The sequence below is a fragment of the Symphodus melops genome (genome assembly GCF_947650265.1).
Source record: "Symphodus melops genome assembly, chromosome: 3".
Taxonomy (NCBI): Eukaryota; Metazoa; Chordata; class Actinopteri; order Labriformes; family Labridae; genus Symphodus; species Symphodus melops.
Window position 1 is genome coordinate 1214743 of NC_136693.1, and position 17367 is coordinate 1232109.

At 42.5% G+C, this 17367-nt stretch overlaps 1 protein-coding gene across 1 annotated transcript in view; it reads left to right on the forward strand.

Annotated features, from left to right (window-relative positions):
- Positions 1-455: 455 nt before the first annotated feature.
- The window catches only part of LOC306821756 (5-hydroxytryptamine receptor 3A-like), a gene marked incomplete at its 3' end in the record, with an annotated part of 37480 nt that continues 20568 nt past the window's right edge, over positions 456-17367 (forward strand). The window contains exons 1-7 of the mRNA XM_079340330.1: positions 456-553; positions 1285-1454; positions 1780-1928; positions 2318-2528; positions 2862-3026; positions 3196-3269; positions 3978-4135. Of these exons, the coding sequence (XP_079196456.1) occupies positions 540-553; positions 1285-1454; positions 1780-1928; positions 2318-2528; positions 2862-3026; positions 3196-3269; positions 3978-4135 (941 nt within the window). The 5' untranslated portion in view covers positions 456-539. The remainder of the gene's footprint in view (positions 554-1284; positions 1455-1779; positions 1929-2317; positions 2529-2861; positions 3027-3195; positions 3270-3977; positions 4136-17367) is intronic.

Consider the following 17367-nt stretch of genomic DNA (forward strand, 5'->3'; position numbering starts at 1 on the left):
TCATGAAGGGAATAACTCCAAACGGCCTGTTTTAGCACACATTTTCTGAAAAGAGGAGCAGGCAGAAGAGAGAGAGGAGGGACTTTTCTCATCTTTGGGGGGTTTGGAGACAGACTAGAGACACATGTTAGAGGAACATGGAGAAGAGGATTTCGCATATTGCATATTTTGCACCGTATACTAAATATTCCTTAACAATTAAACACTGTTCTCATATAACAATATTATACCTGTATACAACTGTGACACATAAACTTGAAAAGTTGATGAACTTAACCATCATTAAAAGAATGTTTCTTTCCTCTAGAGAGACAAGGAACAGGCACTTGTTACTTACATCTGGATAAATACGGTGAGTTCTCCGTCAGGACAAATCATTTTTAACGACTGAATCAAAAATGTAAAAATTAAAGAGTTTATATTTCCCCGTGTTGTTCTTTTAGATTTGGCATAATCCCTTAATCCATTGGAAGTCTGAGGACTTCTGTGGTATTCCCTTTGTTTATTTTCCCAATGACAAATTGTGGAAGCCGGATATAATGATTGAGGAGATGTAAGTTTGACTTGACGTGCATAGTTCACATTCATACACTCACGACAGAATGGTTCAACGCACTGCAACTCTTTTAACAAACGATGCATGTAAGTGTAAGTCAAGAAGCCATGAGTCACTTATCATCATGTGTAGCATTCAAACAAAATATGATATTTTAATTGATTTGAATTTGTGTCAATGTTGATGGAATAAACGTGATTTTTTTATTGCATCAATCATGCATATACACTCCATAGTTAAGCTACCATCAAGCGACTTTGGACTGCCGGGTCCTGGTCCAGGGGTTCTTGTTGAGAAATAAAGTTAAACTGTAGCCAAGACATTAACAGCGACTTTGATGTTATTAGCTCCACAGCAAACGCTGCCTTGTTTCCTTGTTGCCGCCATATTGACGTTATTCTTGTCATGTATTGATGCAACTTTCCCGGTTGTATCGAGGTTTTTGAGATCTGAAGCACTAATGTAGGGAGGGTTGGCATGAAGTTTGTGGGAACATGCATGCACGTTTGTTTTTGTTTTTTTTACCCTGCCTTTTCCCTGCAATGATATCTAAGACAGACAATTTGGCAACATACATCTGCTTAGTTTAATTCTATAGAGACTCAAAAGCAAAGATGTACTGTGTTCAGTCACACTTCATGAAATGTCTTATGTTATTCGGTTTCGTTGATTGTTTAAAATTGGAGTCAAATTAATTGATTCAATGTGTTTGTTTTGTACTCACACAGGACAGAAAAAGATAAGGCCTCTCAGACTTCTTATCTCGCCATAACCAACAACGGCTCCATGTATCTAAGGAATGGCATGGTGCTGGTCAGCACCTGCAGGATGCAGTTTTACAAATTTCCTTTTGACATTCAAATCTGCAACCTTACCTTCAAGTCCATCTCAATGTCGGGTGAGCCAGTCAGCTTTTGCTTAGTTGTTATAAAGTGTAGTGTAAAGTGTCTTTTTGTCTCTAAAGTCTGAATGCATGTTTGTATTAAAATGACTTTTTTTTGTCACCTGAGCAAGAGTACCAGACACTTTGGACTGATGTTGATGTGAAAGCACGAAGTGATTTGTTGTGTCAGGCTACATTGTGCCAGTGACGCGGTTAGGCATGATCTGGGTGCAGGATGCATTCTGTTGCTTGATTTTACATTGGTGGAGATATTGGTGCTTTTGTCTGTAATATACAGTAAGTAGGAGGAAACCTAATATGTATTCTTATCTCCAACCAGCACGGGATTTAGAGCTGCATTCAAACACACAGTTTGAAGATTTGGTGTCTAGAGAAGAGCAGCAGTACGAGTGGCTTATTGTAAAGGTCAATATATCACGTGAAGAGGTCAAAAACTATGGCATCAAGTCAAGCATTCTCGTCTACACAGTATGTATTTTATTTGATTGTTTTCAATACACCCTCCGTTATTTCTGTCATTTCCTTAATAAGCCAGTCAGAATTGATTTTATTGATTTAAAATCATAATGAACTGTTGCACATCAGAACATGTGTCGAGGAGTTTGGTTGCAAAAATGCACGCGTGCAGAGGTGAGTCTATTCACACCATGGTGCCACCATACTTCCTCATACAGTAAGAGACATTTCTGATGCTCAGGTATGCACAGGTACCTTTCTGTAGAGGCACATTAAAACACACTGAAGGGAACACTCTGCATGTATGTATCTCCAAGTGTCTGAGAGAGCACAGACTACAGAAGTTCAGTCCTGATTCAAGTGAATAAATCACAATATGCTGAATGAACATATTTTCACAGATCACCATGAAGAGGCGGTCAGTCCTCTACATCGTCAACTTCATTCTGCCCATCATGTTCTTCTTCTGTGTGGACTTGGCCTCCTTCCTGGTCTTGGACAGCGGGGGCGAGAAGCTCGGCTTCAAGGTGACTGTGCTGCTGGCTGTCACGGTGATGCAGCTGATTCTGAATGACATCCTGCCTTCGTCTTCAAACAGGATTCCTCTCATAGGTGAGGATTTTTATTAGCGGCGTGTGATTGAAAAATGCATCATCATGGTGTCAAATATTCACTGCAAATAAATCCCTGTGCAGGGTATGAGTGAAGAGAAGGCAGTGTTTAAGTATTACATGGGAAGCAAATATTATATTTTTTTTAATGTTTTTAATTCTGCAGTCTTCCATTTAGATGCATGTTGATGCATAGTGATTGGTTGTGCTGATTAAGTGCAGGTATAGTCATGCAGGTATAGTCAACTGTGAAATGTGTGATCCATTGCACCCTTATCACTCAAGTCTACATGGTACAGTTTGGACGTTAATGATTCTGCTTTCTTTTTGTTAGCCACCTTTTGTATCGGGGTGTTTAGCTTGATGTTGATAAGCCTCATGGAGACAATTTTGGTGATGTATCTGAAGCAAAAGGACCGAGGCAAGGAGGCAGATGAAGACCAAAGCCTGAATGAGGGCTGCAAGCACAGGCGAGGATGTTTTCAAGACTGCTTCAGAGGTGAGAAAAACCAGGATAAATAATCTGGGTTGTAAAGATGTTTGTGATTAGAAAGACATCAGACAGCTGGTCAGTTTGCAGGGCGGGATACAACATACATTTATTATTAAGTGTTGCTTCTTGTGTGTGACGTTGGACAGAAACTAACCTTTTCGATGCATCTTTGCAGATCATAGTAAATCAGCTCACTGCAGCTACGTCTTTGATGAAAAGCCACCTGCACTGCTGCTGATGCAAAAAGAGGTAAAGAGTGTGTCAGGCGCTTTTTCCTTTTTTTTTTTTTTTTTTAATCGTTTGGGTGAAAATGACTTTACTGCAGAGTAAATTGGTTGATGTTTTTCAAATAATATTTTGGTGAGCCCTCCCTTTGATCCCCTGGATTTTATTTGAGTAGCATTACCAAAACGTAACGTGAATCTTTGAGAGACAGGAGAAACTGGTGTTAGTGTTTACTTATACATAAATGTTTATATATAATTATAATACAGAATTGAAATATCTTTCAAATGTTCTTTTGGATCGAATGAAGTGTGTATTATCTTTGTCTTCAGTTCCTTTGTTACTCAGAGCTGCTTGTAGGTGTGAGTGTGTGTGTTGGTGTGTCTCTTTGTGTCAGCACTGTTGTGTAACAGTTACCTGTACAGGGTGTAGCTCGCCTCTCAGTCATGGTTATCTCAACACGATACAAAAAGAGCAAGTCGAGACCACAATGTGTTTTGATTATTTACTGAGAGCCAACATGAATCCAACACGGCAGCACCAGACAGAAATGATGTGTCAACTACACAAAATAAGAATTAGAGACACTCCAATAGTTCCCTACCAGCCTTGACATCCTTTCAAAATGGTTTTGATTGAGAGCCCCGTAGCGTAGTGACTTACAGAGGACGAAGCTGCTGTATACAAGTAATGATGTTTTTGAATCTGTTATTCTCTCTTCCATTGTTTCAGGGTGGCGGCCGGCTGCAGACTGAGAATCCCAGTGACTTAGAGAAGCTATCTGACGAGGTGAGGGAGCTGATGAACATACTCAGCAACAGGAAGCAAGAAGTGACGCCCGGCTACTGGGCCAAAGTGGCCAAAAAAATCAACACACTTTACGTGATATTGTATATTATAACATCCAGTCTGTTTTTGGGCGTCATGTTTTCACGTTGGGTTGATGAAGAAGACTACAGCTAGAGCTGGATGAGAACCCTGGGTCACTAGCTGATGATCAATCCTTCATCCCCAGCTCAGTGGTCCACTGCATGCTGTTAATTGATGCAGGGGTAATTGAAACTCCCTCCCCATCTACTCCCTACCCCCTCTACTCAATTCATGCTCAGCCTTTCACATGCTAAGCTAAAGAGGACAGGCTAACTGTTATCAGGCTATCAGGCAGTATTTAATCCTGCAGAACAAGAATCTATCTATCTATCTATCCATCTATCTAGCTAGCTAGCTGGCTAGCTATAGGGCAATATGTATCTCATGTATGATGTATTATATTGGGAGTACTCTGCATTGTTTGTGTACACCTGTAAGTATATTAAACTAGACTGACACCTGCTCTTCATATTAACTCTGCAAAACACACAATGCTGTACACAAACAGAAGTGTCTGAAAATATAAAGTGTGTAAGTCACTCTGTGTCCACATGTATAGGACTGTGTTGAAATAAGTGGCAGTGTGGTTGTGAATCATTCATGTCACAAAATATCCTTCATGCAAACACAAGTTTCTGCTCTGCAGTATTTGCACATTTTTTCCCAGTTTAATCAAAGTTTGAGGGCTGCAGGCGGGAATAAATCCATGACTGTTTAACCTGCTGACTTCTTGTCAGAGAGCAGCTCATCACCATGTTAGCATTAAATGGATCCTTGAAAGACAAACAGCAAGAAGAGTTCAACACGACACTGTTAGCCACATCGCCCACAAGACTCCCACCCGCTCAGAGCGAGCAGGGTGGGAGTGAATAACCGCAGCCCTGTTGTTGAAAGGTTGATGAGGAATACTTCCACAGTGTGAATTTCATTATAAGTCATAACAAAAGACAAACGTGCAATCCCTGATGTCGTGGACCAAGCAGTTAAGGTAAGCGAACGCAGGTTAAAAGTTCAAAAAACAAGTTTCTTTATTCAAAAATGTTATTTAACAAAGGCAAAAATAAACACGGTCAGGGTGTTTAAGTAAATGACTTGTTAAAAGAAGTCAAAATAACAAGTCTACTGAAAGCTTGTGCTAACTAAACAGTGTGTGAACTCAACTAACAGACCTGACAAAATGAGAACTGAGGGGGATATTTAAAGCTGCTGACCAACACCAACACACAGGGGAGGACGACAAGCAAAATAACTTAAAGTTAACCCCAAGGGACCCTGATCCCCCCTCCTGATATTTGGCGATGACGCCTCACAGAAGACGACTTTAATCTCATCTCAAAACTGCAACAGATCAGTTTGGATTCAGCTTCTTTTATGAGTTTTAACCTGCTGCAAAGGACAGTGTTGTTCCATGAATCTCTTCTCCTCTGGCAGCTCTCACAGTCACAACCGTCAGACTTTCCCACTGAGCAGGAAGAGGAGGGATCTGAGGAGAGAGTGTTTGTAGGGGATGAACAATAATTAATAAAGGGGATCATTTGAAGAAATGAGACTAATTTAAATAGATGTATTTTATATGATAAGGTATAAAGCTGCAGCTCATTGCAGTTACAGTCCTGCAGCCTGATTAACGACAGGTGAGATCCAATCACTAAATCACAGACAGCTGCAACAGAGAGAGGGAGAGACAGCAGACCATCACACCTCCCCGTAACAACAAATAAAAAAATAAAAATTGGTATTAACTAAAATATTATATATAAATAATATTATATATAAATATAAAATATTGTAATTCAGGTCTGGCTTTGGGTTAGTCATACATTTCGGCCGTGTTACATCGACACAGTGAGACTTCACAAACATTTCAAAGGATTTCTCAAAGAGGGGTTGAAGTAACTACTTTTTTTATTTCTAATTAAATTTTGTGTGATTTTTTTTCTGCTTTGCTGCTGCGACACTGCAAACTTCTGCGTTTGTGAGACGATTAAAGGATTATCTTCTCTTATCTTAGTATCTTTAAAACCATGGCCCCTTTTTTTTTTTTTTTTTTTTTACAGAATCTTTTTGGGAGATTTTATCTTTTATCTAATATGAACAAAAATTTAATAGTTTGATGCAGACACACTGTTAAATTTTTCTAAGAAGTTTGGACATTGTGTAAAATGTCAATAAAAACAGAATGAGTCGAATGCAAAACATTTGAAACCTGAATTTATTTGAAAATTGGAAAAGTATATTGACTAAAGAGGTGGGAACTTTGAAAAAAAACCTCCCTTTTTTTCAAAAGGTATGTTTTATGTACGTTATGGGGTTTTTTTTGCTTTAAGAAATATTTTTTTGTAAGGTACATGCTTGTTCGAAAAAATAAACGATCAATCAATCAATCATATGCCCATTTCAAATTTAAAGCAAAAAACTCTCGTGACTCTGGTCAGTGCTGCGTTTGTGCTGGTCAGTCCCAGCGCCACAACGCTTCGCTCTGTTTCACGCTGCCTAACGCTGGGCAGAATAGAACAACCCGGAGCTGAAGCACACAGAGCATGTGCTAAATTTCAAAATAAAACACATTCAACATGACTTTACTAACGTTACGTCAAAACAGGCTCCAAACGAAAACAACTCACCGAGCAGCATTTAGTGTGCATGTTTTTTCTCTTTATTCCTACAAGTGTGATCTTGTAGTTCTGCTGTGATGTGTGTACTGATGCTCATGGCTGTGTGTGTGTGTGTGTGTGTGTGTGTGTGTGTGTGTGGAAAATGGCCGTGCTTCCATAGGTTCCAGTGCGCTGCATCTCAGCTGTGCAGTCCGGAGCCTTCTGCAGCAGATACACGAGGCTTCTTTAAAGACTTTTGTTTTTGCAGAATGCAGGAGCTCTGCATGTGCAGAATATTTATAACTCTTAGCGTGTGCATTTAATCATATTTATCACCAGCTGGTTGCTACAGAGCCTCCTGTATGACCCTTAGAAACCAGCGTCTGGGTCTATTATTGGTGTCTGGACTTCCTGTTCCACAGGTTCGACTTTAAAATCTATTATGTTTTACACTGAGTGCCCGTTGGATTATGGTATGTTCTCTCAAAATGATTTTAAAAAATAAAATCCAGACAGATTTGATGTCAGACTTTGACAACAGCTGAACATTTTCCAACAGACATCAAACCTGTTGCTTTTTGTGTTTAAATCAGTGTGAAGCCATAAAAGACTTCAAGGAGAGACCGTGTGAAGTGCATGTTTTTCTCCACTTGTGTGACGTCCTCGGTGACAGCGGGCCTTTTTAGCCCCGTCTGAGTGCGGCCACTCTGTGAAAGTATGATCACCGTTACCTCCCGGCGTGCTCGGACTGTTCAGACGAGCGGTCGGGCTGAAGTGCTATTTAATGTCATCGACTTCAGCCTGATGTCAAAATCGATGTCGGCTGACTTTTTTTTTGTTGGTCAAAGCAGGGACTTTTTCAAACGTCCAACACATGGAGAAGGACGTCTTCATCAGAGGTCCGAACCTTCAACATATCAAGGTGCAGATTCTACTGGAGAGCGCTCGACAAACTGACCCAAACAAACGAGCAGCTTTCACCCACTAATTGACTTCATGTCTTTAGTCGTCTCGTCTTACTGTCCTTATTTTTGCAGCTTGTATTTTCTCTCTGTTCAAGGCAACAGTCTTTTACTGACTTTATATTTTGCTCAGATGTTGACAGCGAGCGTCTCCTGCTCTGCTCTTAATGTACAAACTCTGCCAGAAGCCTGAAGAAGCGGTCCGCCTGATGACTCAGCTGCAGCACATTTCACAGCTTGAGACCATCATGTTGTTTTTGTAGACACTGACAGATCTTGATGGGATGAATTTAGACAAATGTCTCCTGACTGTCTCTAACTGCTGCAGATTGTAAAATCCCAGCTGGCGTGGAAAATCGCACATTTTGAAAATGTCACTTTTATTTATTTATTTTTTTACTTTGAAAGCAAAATGAGCTGGCAGATGGAGATAAATATCAGTTAAACTGCACACCTTCTTTTCAAAACAATGCTTCCTGCAACAGCATGAAAGTGCAAATTAAAAAATAGTTTCTAAAATGACGCAGCAGTGTTTGTGTGACAGGTCAGTGCTGCAGCCTCACACTGAAGGTTTCAGGCCCAAACAGCACTGAGCTTTTTAAATGGAGTGTTCCATTAGGACCAGATCTGTTTATTCAAACCCTCTTGACCTGTCTGCACTGATCGTCGTGGACCGGAGAGTGCTGTGAATCTGGAGGAGTAGCTACCGCTGAGGTTAAGCAGCGTCCTCGATCTTGAACCTTTTCATGAAAATTGCACAAAAAGATAAAGAGTGAAATGAGAGCGGGGCACGCACATCAGCCCTGCAGCTCCACAGAGCTGTTATAAATACTCCTCCACTCCTGGATCCACCTGCTCTCCCTGCACTCAGAGAAAATGATACTAAACTAGTTTTAAAGAGCTTTGTCCATCGACACAGTGTCCTTGTTTCCAGCAGATATTTTAGATTTATTTAACGTGAGGCAGAACCACATTACACACAAGTGACTTGAAGTTCTTTGTCCAGCAGCCATCATGGTGTGACACCATGCAGACATGCCACCAACAGTCTGCAACAGGTCTCTTATGTTTGGCTTCTCCACCAACCATCGGGGGGGGGGGGGTTGTCAGTGGTTTTGGTCGCTGGTTTTGGTCGGTTTGGTGTTAACAGCAGCTTGGGGACTGCTCAGAGTCTTGTAGACATGAAGATTCAATGAGCAACCAGTCGAGGGGAGAGTTACCTCTTAGTCAGCACATACACATTTTATCTTGCACAAGGGCTGAAAGTGTGTGTGTGTGTGTGTGGGGGGGGGGGGGGGGGGGGGGGGGGGGGGGCCTTTCCTTAATGGGGCCACGTCGGTTCAACCCAAAGACACAACATGGAGCCGTCACCATGCAGGGATGGGCATGGGGCTGCTTGTTTCGTCCAGGACACTCTGAAAAAAAACATTTTTTAATCTCAGTTTTCTTTCCTGGTTTAATAAAGGTGAAAAAAAGTTTGGTTTTGGTTGCTGCAGTTTGCTCAGCTTGAATATTCCTAAAAGTATAAAGATGAATGATGCAAACGACCAATTTTAAAGTTTTACTACATTTTCTCTGCTGGAGTCCACCTTGAAATCCCGTCCTCCCAAAGTTAAAATCCTACGGAGACATTTTGAAGAACACAAACTGAAGGTTTCATCCAGATTAAAACTAGGAGTGGATTTTGTGATGTGATGTAATCTGATTTCAGATTCCATTCAACAACCCCTTTTTTAAGATTTGATTCAAATCCGACAACCAAACTGCGATTATCTTACCTTTGAACAACAGACCCATGATTTCTAAATGTGTCCTCTATGAATGATTCATTTGTGCCCTTAGATAACTTATTTCCTGCTTTCATCACTAACTGTTGATCGCTCGGCTCAATTAGCGTTTTTTTTTTTTTTTTTTGAGAATGAGCGTGCCATCCTGACGTCTTCATTGTTCATCTATAATCCACTCTGTTCCGATGCTCACTCTGCTTTTATCGCCTCTCCACTTCCTGCTCTCTGTGCTCTTCAGAAACATAATGATAGGACGCCAGAGGGGCTGAGCTGCTAATGGCCTGCATGACAGATGTGATGAGCATTAATTGAATCATGATTTACGATAATGGAATACTAATGCTTGAAAATGCATGTTTGTAAGACGAGTTCAGTCCCAGAAGGGGAAGGAGAAGCCGCACAGAGCGAACCTGCCTGTTTCAGGGCTTCTCTGCTGTATGTGAGCTGCACTAATAACACCCCGAAGGTCTGATGAAATATTGTGAAATTAACAGAATAAGATGAAATGCAAATGAAGGCTCAGGACATAGAAGTAAAAGGAAGGTGTTTTTGGATTAGGAGAAGAGGAGACAGGAAATAGTCCCTCAGTGGAAACAAATTCTCCAGGAAATGATGTCTGTGTGCAAAACTGAGCTGCTTACGTTCAAACACACAGGATGTGGAGTTTGTAATGGGCCTGCAATCTGTTAAAATATTTGTAGAATAAATGAAGCGATTTCAGATTTAATCAACTCTCGCCTTAAGTGGAAAATAATAAATGCATCACATGCTGCCTCAGGTGTTTGCTCGAGCTCTCTCTGTACAGTTTAACATCAGCCAAGAAGGAATCTGCTCCATCAAAGGACCAATATGTTAAATATGTTGTGAGTGAACTGATGGCGCTCTCTTCCTGTGTGATCAATCAGCCAATCAGAGAGCTGCTCTCTTCCTGTGTGATCATGAAGGAAACCTGCTGTGTTGAAGCTTCTCTGACAACAATGCAGCAGCCAGTATGTCCTCCTTCTAACTTTAGATTCTGCTCCTGAATGCTCTGGATCTGATTGGACCGGAGAAGGTAGGCGCTTCGAGATTCGCCTGTCGCATTAATTTAGTGCCGAAGGAGAGAAAGATGTGAAATGGATTGAGTAATAAAGCAGCTTCACGCAGCAGCAGGTGGACCGTGGAACTGCTACTGAGACAGAGAAGCAGAAAATCCATCAGGCAAAGCAGATTGGATGAGCAAAGGAAGGGGAAATAAATTGGAATATGAACACAGCAGCTCCTGAGTCCGTCACCGCGGCACCGTCATCGCTCTCCCAAAAGATCTGAGTAATGTAGAAACTTATTCAGGCAAAATATTAGCTATAATTCTTGGTTTTATTGCTGCCTTACAGCATGTTGACTGCACCATAGCAGTAGACTGAAAACAGAAAACCCTTTTCTTATGAATCCACTGTAACGCCGATATTAAATGGAGTTCCCCAAGGTCTAATCCTCAGCCCATTTTCATTTCCCAACGGGACTCTCAGAAATAGGTGAAACTGTTTTTTTTTTTTTTTTTTTAATGTATTCTCTTGTTTCCAGACCAAACAGGAAGTGACGATATTGACTTTTTGTTAAGGTTTAGATCAGAGCAGAAGACCAGATTAGCATGACTCAGCATCTTTTTTTAGTTTGTCTCCACAAACAGAGAGATGAACAAAAATAAGATGGATAAATACGAGTGCAATTAAAATGATTGTGATGCTAGTTCTGTTAGCCAGTTTATGCCATTTTTAAGTATGTATTAGCATTAAGCTAACATGCTAAAATAATTTATGGAGAGAGACAATAAGAACGGTCGAACTAGAGTAAGTGGACTTGAGCTTGTGTATTTCTTTTCTCGTCACCTGGCTACTAAAACTACACACTGATGGTAGAGGCTGCAGTCTAAAGTGATCATCAGAGGTAGCTCATCTCATTCATAAAACATTCATTCATACATGGCAGACAAAGCAGCAGGAGCAATTTGGGATGAAGTGTGTGTAAAACACATTACAGTTTCAGAAGCCTCAGCGAGAAATTTTTATCATCAAAAGTTAAATGAGTTAATTATCTTCTAGTGGTTGATGTGATGTGTTAAATCCCTGAAGGTTTTTTTTTATTGAACTAAATTTAAAATAAAAAAGATGAAAAACACTGCGACCTAAATTACTTGAGAAATAACTTTTCCTTGATATGAATGTTGGAAACCTCCTGAGCTTTTGTTGGATATGAGGCTTGATGAATTGCTTTCGTCCTGTTTTGTATTTTTCATTTTGCAATGACAGATTTGATTTAAAAACAAAAGTACCTAATGCAGCCCGGGATTGTCTTGGGCTGCATAACGACAAAATTAATCAAACCCTCGCAGCCAATATGTTTTGGGATTTTTTTCAAACGGAATTGCCACGGGTCGTCAGATTGATTGAAAAGAGTGCCGGTTGAGTTCAGCTTCACTCTGCAGAATGACTTCCTTAAAATGTCCTTTTCCGCTTGTAGACATTATCAAAAAATGAATTTTGTAATTTTACATTCACAGTTTAAAGGTCACATTTTCTGCTAAACACTTCTCCATGTTCCTCTAACATGTGTCTCTAGAGTTTACAAACCCTCCAATGAGATGAGAAAAGTCCATCCTCTCCGTCTTCTGCCTGCTCCACTTTTCAGAAAATGTGTGCTCAAACAGGCCGTTTGGAGATGTTCCCTTCATGACATCACAAAGGGCAGTAGCCCCTCCCCCAGGTGGGTGACACTCCCACAGCTAGGTGTTTGTTCTGCCCTCTGAGTCTGCCTTCTCACCGTAAACAATAGGACATGGAGCCAGAAAGCAGCGAGTACACCCGAGCCCTTCCAGAGAGGGGGCGTGGTCAGACACAGCTCATTTACATATTTAAAGCTACAGACACAGAAACAGCCTGTTCTGAGCAGGGCTGAAATAGAGGGGTTTATAGACATGTTTTGGGGAGCTCTCAGGCTTATTTAAAGTGGTTAAAGATGAAGAGTATATGTGGCCTTTAAACCGCATCTAGCGCCGGAGAAGTATCTAAAACATTTAAGAGAAAATTCAGGAAGCCTGACACTTGTTGGTGCCAGTGAACTTTCCTTGCTTGCCTAATTGCTCAAAAGGTTTCCGTTGTCCAAAAAAACCAGATTTCACTAAATTCGCTGAAAGTAGATTTAAAACTGCAGCGATGTGCTTTGTCCTTACGTTAGCTTACAGAAAAGCAGCGCATGTCATGGAAAGCTACGTGACCAAATGCTTCCTATTGTAAGAGCAGCCCTGTTTTCACTCAGTGACGTGATGTAATGAGACAGGTTAACTTCCACTCCCGTTTCTAAACACCACACATTTCAAAGGCAGGAGGAGGAGCTGGAAGTGTTCATGTAGGATCCCATTTTGGATCAGACAGGTTGCTGCCACTCCAGCGTTTTCTCTGTGCTCACAGATCTGAGGGGCAGAGGTTCTTAAAATGCTAATCCCGTCGACCTTGAAGCCCTGAGGCGCCAACTGAACTAGCGAGGCACATCTCTCCAGAGCTTCCTGTCACTCAATAATCAAACAAACAAGACAGAACCTCCCAGAACGCCTCTGCAAACACTCCCCGCCGATGATCCCAGAGCTCACACACATTTAGACACGCGTAGCATGAAACAGACACGCTACATACGCTGCATCAGAAGTTTGCCTGGGGAAACGCACGGAGGCACGTTAACACACCTGTTTACTCTCTAAATGCAGTCTAAGTTCTGTGGTGCAATCTGTCACAGGTGAGTGAACGAGCTCACTAATGAATCAGAAACACCTGAGGACTAATGAGCCGTGGTGGAGGGAGTAACAAACAGATTAGCCGGCGAACGCTCTACCTGATTGGTAACGACTCCCTGCCAGGTGAGAAGACGTCAACGAGGAGCCGGTTGCTCTTCACGCCTCTGTGGTTCAACTTCCAACATAATCACTCTCACTCCCGACTCAGGAGGAGCTCGACATTTCCTAACAGCTGCTTCCCTTTAAAGATAAATCATCTCAATCTGAAGTTAGACGCAGTGAGCTGGAGACAGAGTGAGGAGTGTTTACTGCTCAGACTTCTCCAATCTAAAACATCCCATTTGTAAACATAGCTGCTGCTTTTGCTCACTGGTCTCATCGTGTAACCTTCTCTAAAGCCTAATTAAAGATAATAAGGTTAACACGAGTTTACAAGTGGTATGAAGGACTGCAAGAAAAAAAAACATTTCTAAAATGTAATGTTCAGATTCAGATGCTACGTCTTATCGCATGAAAAGCTAGTCGGACTTAGCTCGCTAACCATTTGTTTACTCTTCAGTGGATGTTTGTAGTCCATTAAAAACATCAAGTGAAGTCAGAATTAGACGAGATCATATTGTGAAGTTAGAGCGTGCGAGCTGCTGCGGTGTCTTCAGGACCGCGGGCGCTGAGCTGGTGAAAGGATGCGACTGGTGTCTCTCCCCCCCCCCCCTTCTGGGACTCAAAGGACCTCATCATAGGTCACTCCCATCCCGGAGGTGTCCCCACTGCTGCTCGTTGGAGTTTTGGGGTTAACTGTTTAGTCCTCTCATGGGGCCCACTGTGCAGACTGTAAGTCCTGCCAGGCAGAGGGAGGAGTCCCAGGAGGAGGCTGGATGAGCTTCACCTCATCTGACTGGGCAGGAAGGACGGGGGGGGGGGGGGGGACACACGACTGAAAGGAAGAAACGTTGAGCTGGAGCCAAAGTGGACTCGAGATTTGTTGAAATGGAACATTTGGCATAAAAACGGCGAGCAGCGTTCTCTGTCTGATTGATACAGCTAACCTTCACAGTCCCTGATCGATTGCTTACGCTGCCCCCCCCCCCCCCCACACACACACACACACACACACACACACACACACCCGCCCATCAGTCGCATTAAGCTGCCAGACGCAGATGAACCCACAGCAACATCATCATTAGCCTTTAGATTATGGAAATCCCTTTAAATTATCAACATACAAGACTGCATTTTAAAGCAGCGTTCAACTGAGCTGCTTAAGCCCCAGGACACACACACACACACACACACACACACACACACACACAATATGTAAACATATTATGATCGTATACACAGTGGTAGGGATTCAACACTAGGATAAGCAGATGATATTGAGGATTTAAAAGATCTTTTCTAAGCTTCCTATTGAAGAGATTTCCATCCTAACAGCATTACTTGATGCAATAAAGGAATTTTCTCCTGAAAAAAATAAATAATTTTGTGCTCGCTAACTCATTTTGTCTCTTCGTGTGATAAAACCGCAGACTGTGTAAAGCATGGTGGAAGTCTGAGTGGCGTCTGTTACCGCATCCTTACTGTCACACTTAAACAGAAAGGACATGGGGGGGGGGGGTTTGAGACCCTGGGGTGCTTCGACCTCCAGCTCAGCGGTGAGGAAGTGTGGACGACAGGAACGCCAGGAACACAAAGGAGGGAAAAAAGGAATCTGGTCACTGTTAATGAATTATTTAAGTAAATTAATTAATGAAGTCAGCTGACCTCCTCAGCTCCTGACTGTCTGAAGAGACCAAACTGCAGACGCTGTTCAGGGTCTGGATCTGGATCAGGGGGTCAGTCGACCGTGGAGGAGGGAGAAAGAAGGTCTTGTGTCTACTCAGGCTCTCATTGGCTGAAGTCGACTTTCTGACTTTATAATTGGCATGCTGAATTCGACACCTTGCTCCACCTTTAGGTCACTTTCTCGCTCATCTTTGGCCTCTCTCATAACAGCTTGCTTCAGCAGGTTTTTATAAACCAGGTCTCCTGACCCGGGTCTGAGCAGAAAAGTTTACAAGTTGACGTCTCAGCATGAATAACTGAGTTTCACAGTCAGGACATGTGAGTCGCTCACAGCTCGGTGTTTAAAATGAGAGAAACAAGCGTGCAGCACCGTGAAATACAAGACATCCCAAAACGTCTGAGAATCATTCAGCTGCAGCCAGCCGTGTGTGAAACTGACTTCCAGGCTGATAATGAAAAACACCTCATGATTAGTCGCTGGCGTTCCGTCGTGATGCGTGTCGTCTGCTGCAGCCTTGATAAAACATCGATCTGTAATGGAGTGAGACAAAGAGTCTGTTTAGAGGAAGCCAGCGAGTGACGGGACGGAGACGTAAATGTACTTTAAATGGAGCGGGGACATCTGCGTCTGTTTGCTTATTAGCCCGCGGCGCACAGGAAGACGCTAACACGACGCTTTGTTCCACGCTGTTTCGCCAGGCATTCTCAATAACAAGACGAAAAAGGGCCCAGCGGATGTTTACCGCCCTGATGAGAAAACGTGGAGACGCAGCAAATCGGCCTGAATTTGAAACAAACAAAAAAAAAAAACATCCTCTCTGCATTTCAGACGGCGAGTGGAAGGAGAGTCTCAAACGTGGATTTAAAAAAAAAAAGCAAACAACATGACCTTTTTCTTACAACGCAGCAGAACAAATGGTTCAAATAAGCACGATCACCATGGCAACAAGGTCCGTGCAAAGTGCACATGGCCAAAAAAAGAAGGAAGCCTCTCTCCGACGGGGAAATGTTTTGCAGTTTGGGCTGATTGAGAAAAATCGATGAGATTTCTGTCAATGAAAACGCCAACTTACGTATTAACCCCGTGACGCCTGTTGTCGCGAATTTGCATCAAACCGCTTCGGCTCCAAATGGAACTTAATTTAGCAGAAACACATAAAAAATATGTTTTATTACTTGGAAACAGACCGAGCCCAAGTGACGCGTTTGGTTGTTGAAGGTTTGTTTTGAAAGGCGGTCGACCTCCTACCATTTCCCCCTCATCACTACGGCACCGCCCCCTGATGGGGAGGTACAGAGCGTCCCAGGCGGTGTGAAGGTGTGAGGAACATGATAGGTCATTCCAGATGTGTTTGTTCACCACCCTCTGCTTCTTCTTTTCACTAAGAAATAAAAAAGATTTCTTCCTATTTGACATTTATTCTTCAGACTCTTGTATCCGAAGTCTCTTATGTTCCCACAGTCCTCTGTAACCTCAGGATGTCTGTCTGTTCTTGACGTATTCCCTGTTTTGTTGGATCTACATTTTTCAATCTGTAAAAGTAGGTCAAATAAAAAGAGTCTTCACTCTGTGCTGATGTTGATCCTGCAGCCCGGCCTGGTCAGGAGAAAGCTCTCCTCTTTTATTCAGACCTGGTCAGGGGTCCTTTGATTATTTCTCTGTCCTTTTCTCCCTGATAGATTTTCCGAAAGTTATTCACATCCTCGTCACTGCAGCAGCGTTTTCTCGCCGACAGTTTTCTATCTGTGCTGAAAGGTCACGGCCGCGAAACCCCGCTGAAGCTCTGTGTGTGGGAGCTGCGTGTTTGCACTCCGTGGCGTTCTTTTCACACAATAACGCTGCAGTGCTAAAGCTCACAGCCAGGGAAATGTCAGAACGTCTTCCCCCTGTGTGTGTGTGTGTGTGTGTGTGTGTGTGTGTGTGTGTGTGTGTGTGTGTGTGTGTGTGTGTGTGAGCACAGCTGGGACACGTGTGAGGAGATGTAAGATGGGAGGATTCAGGAAGAGTAAAAACAGCAGCCGGAGGAGAGGTGGTTCATGTAACAGGACGGCTCATGTTGTGCTAATTTAGGAGTTTAAAGTAAGACACCCCCCCCCCCGCCCCCCCCGAGGAAACCCTTCCACCGACACATCATCACTCACACTGCTTTTAATTAAAGTCAAACCTGTCGATGAGCCATCGAGCCTCCTCGTATTATTAAAAGAACTCTTGTAGCTGCATTGCATGATGGTCTATTTTCTGCAGCTCAGCATAAATGAAGAAAACCAAAAAAAACCTGTTTTGGACAAAAGTCCTGCAAAAACAGGCAAACTAAATGAGGCATGTCGGGGAGACCCAACATATGAGCACAGTCA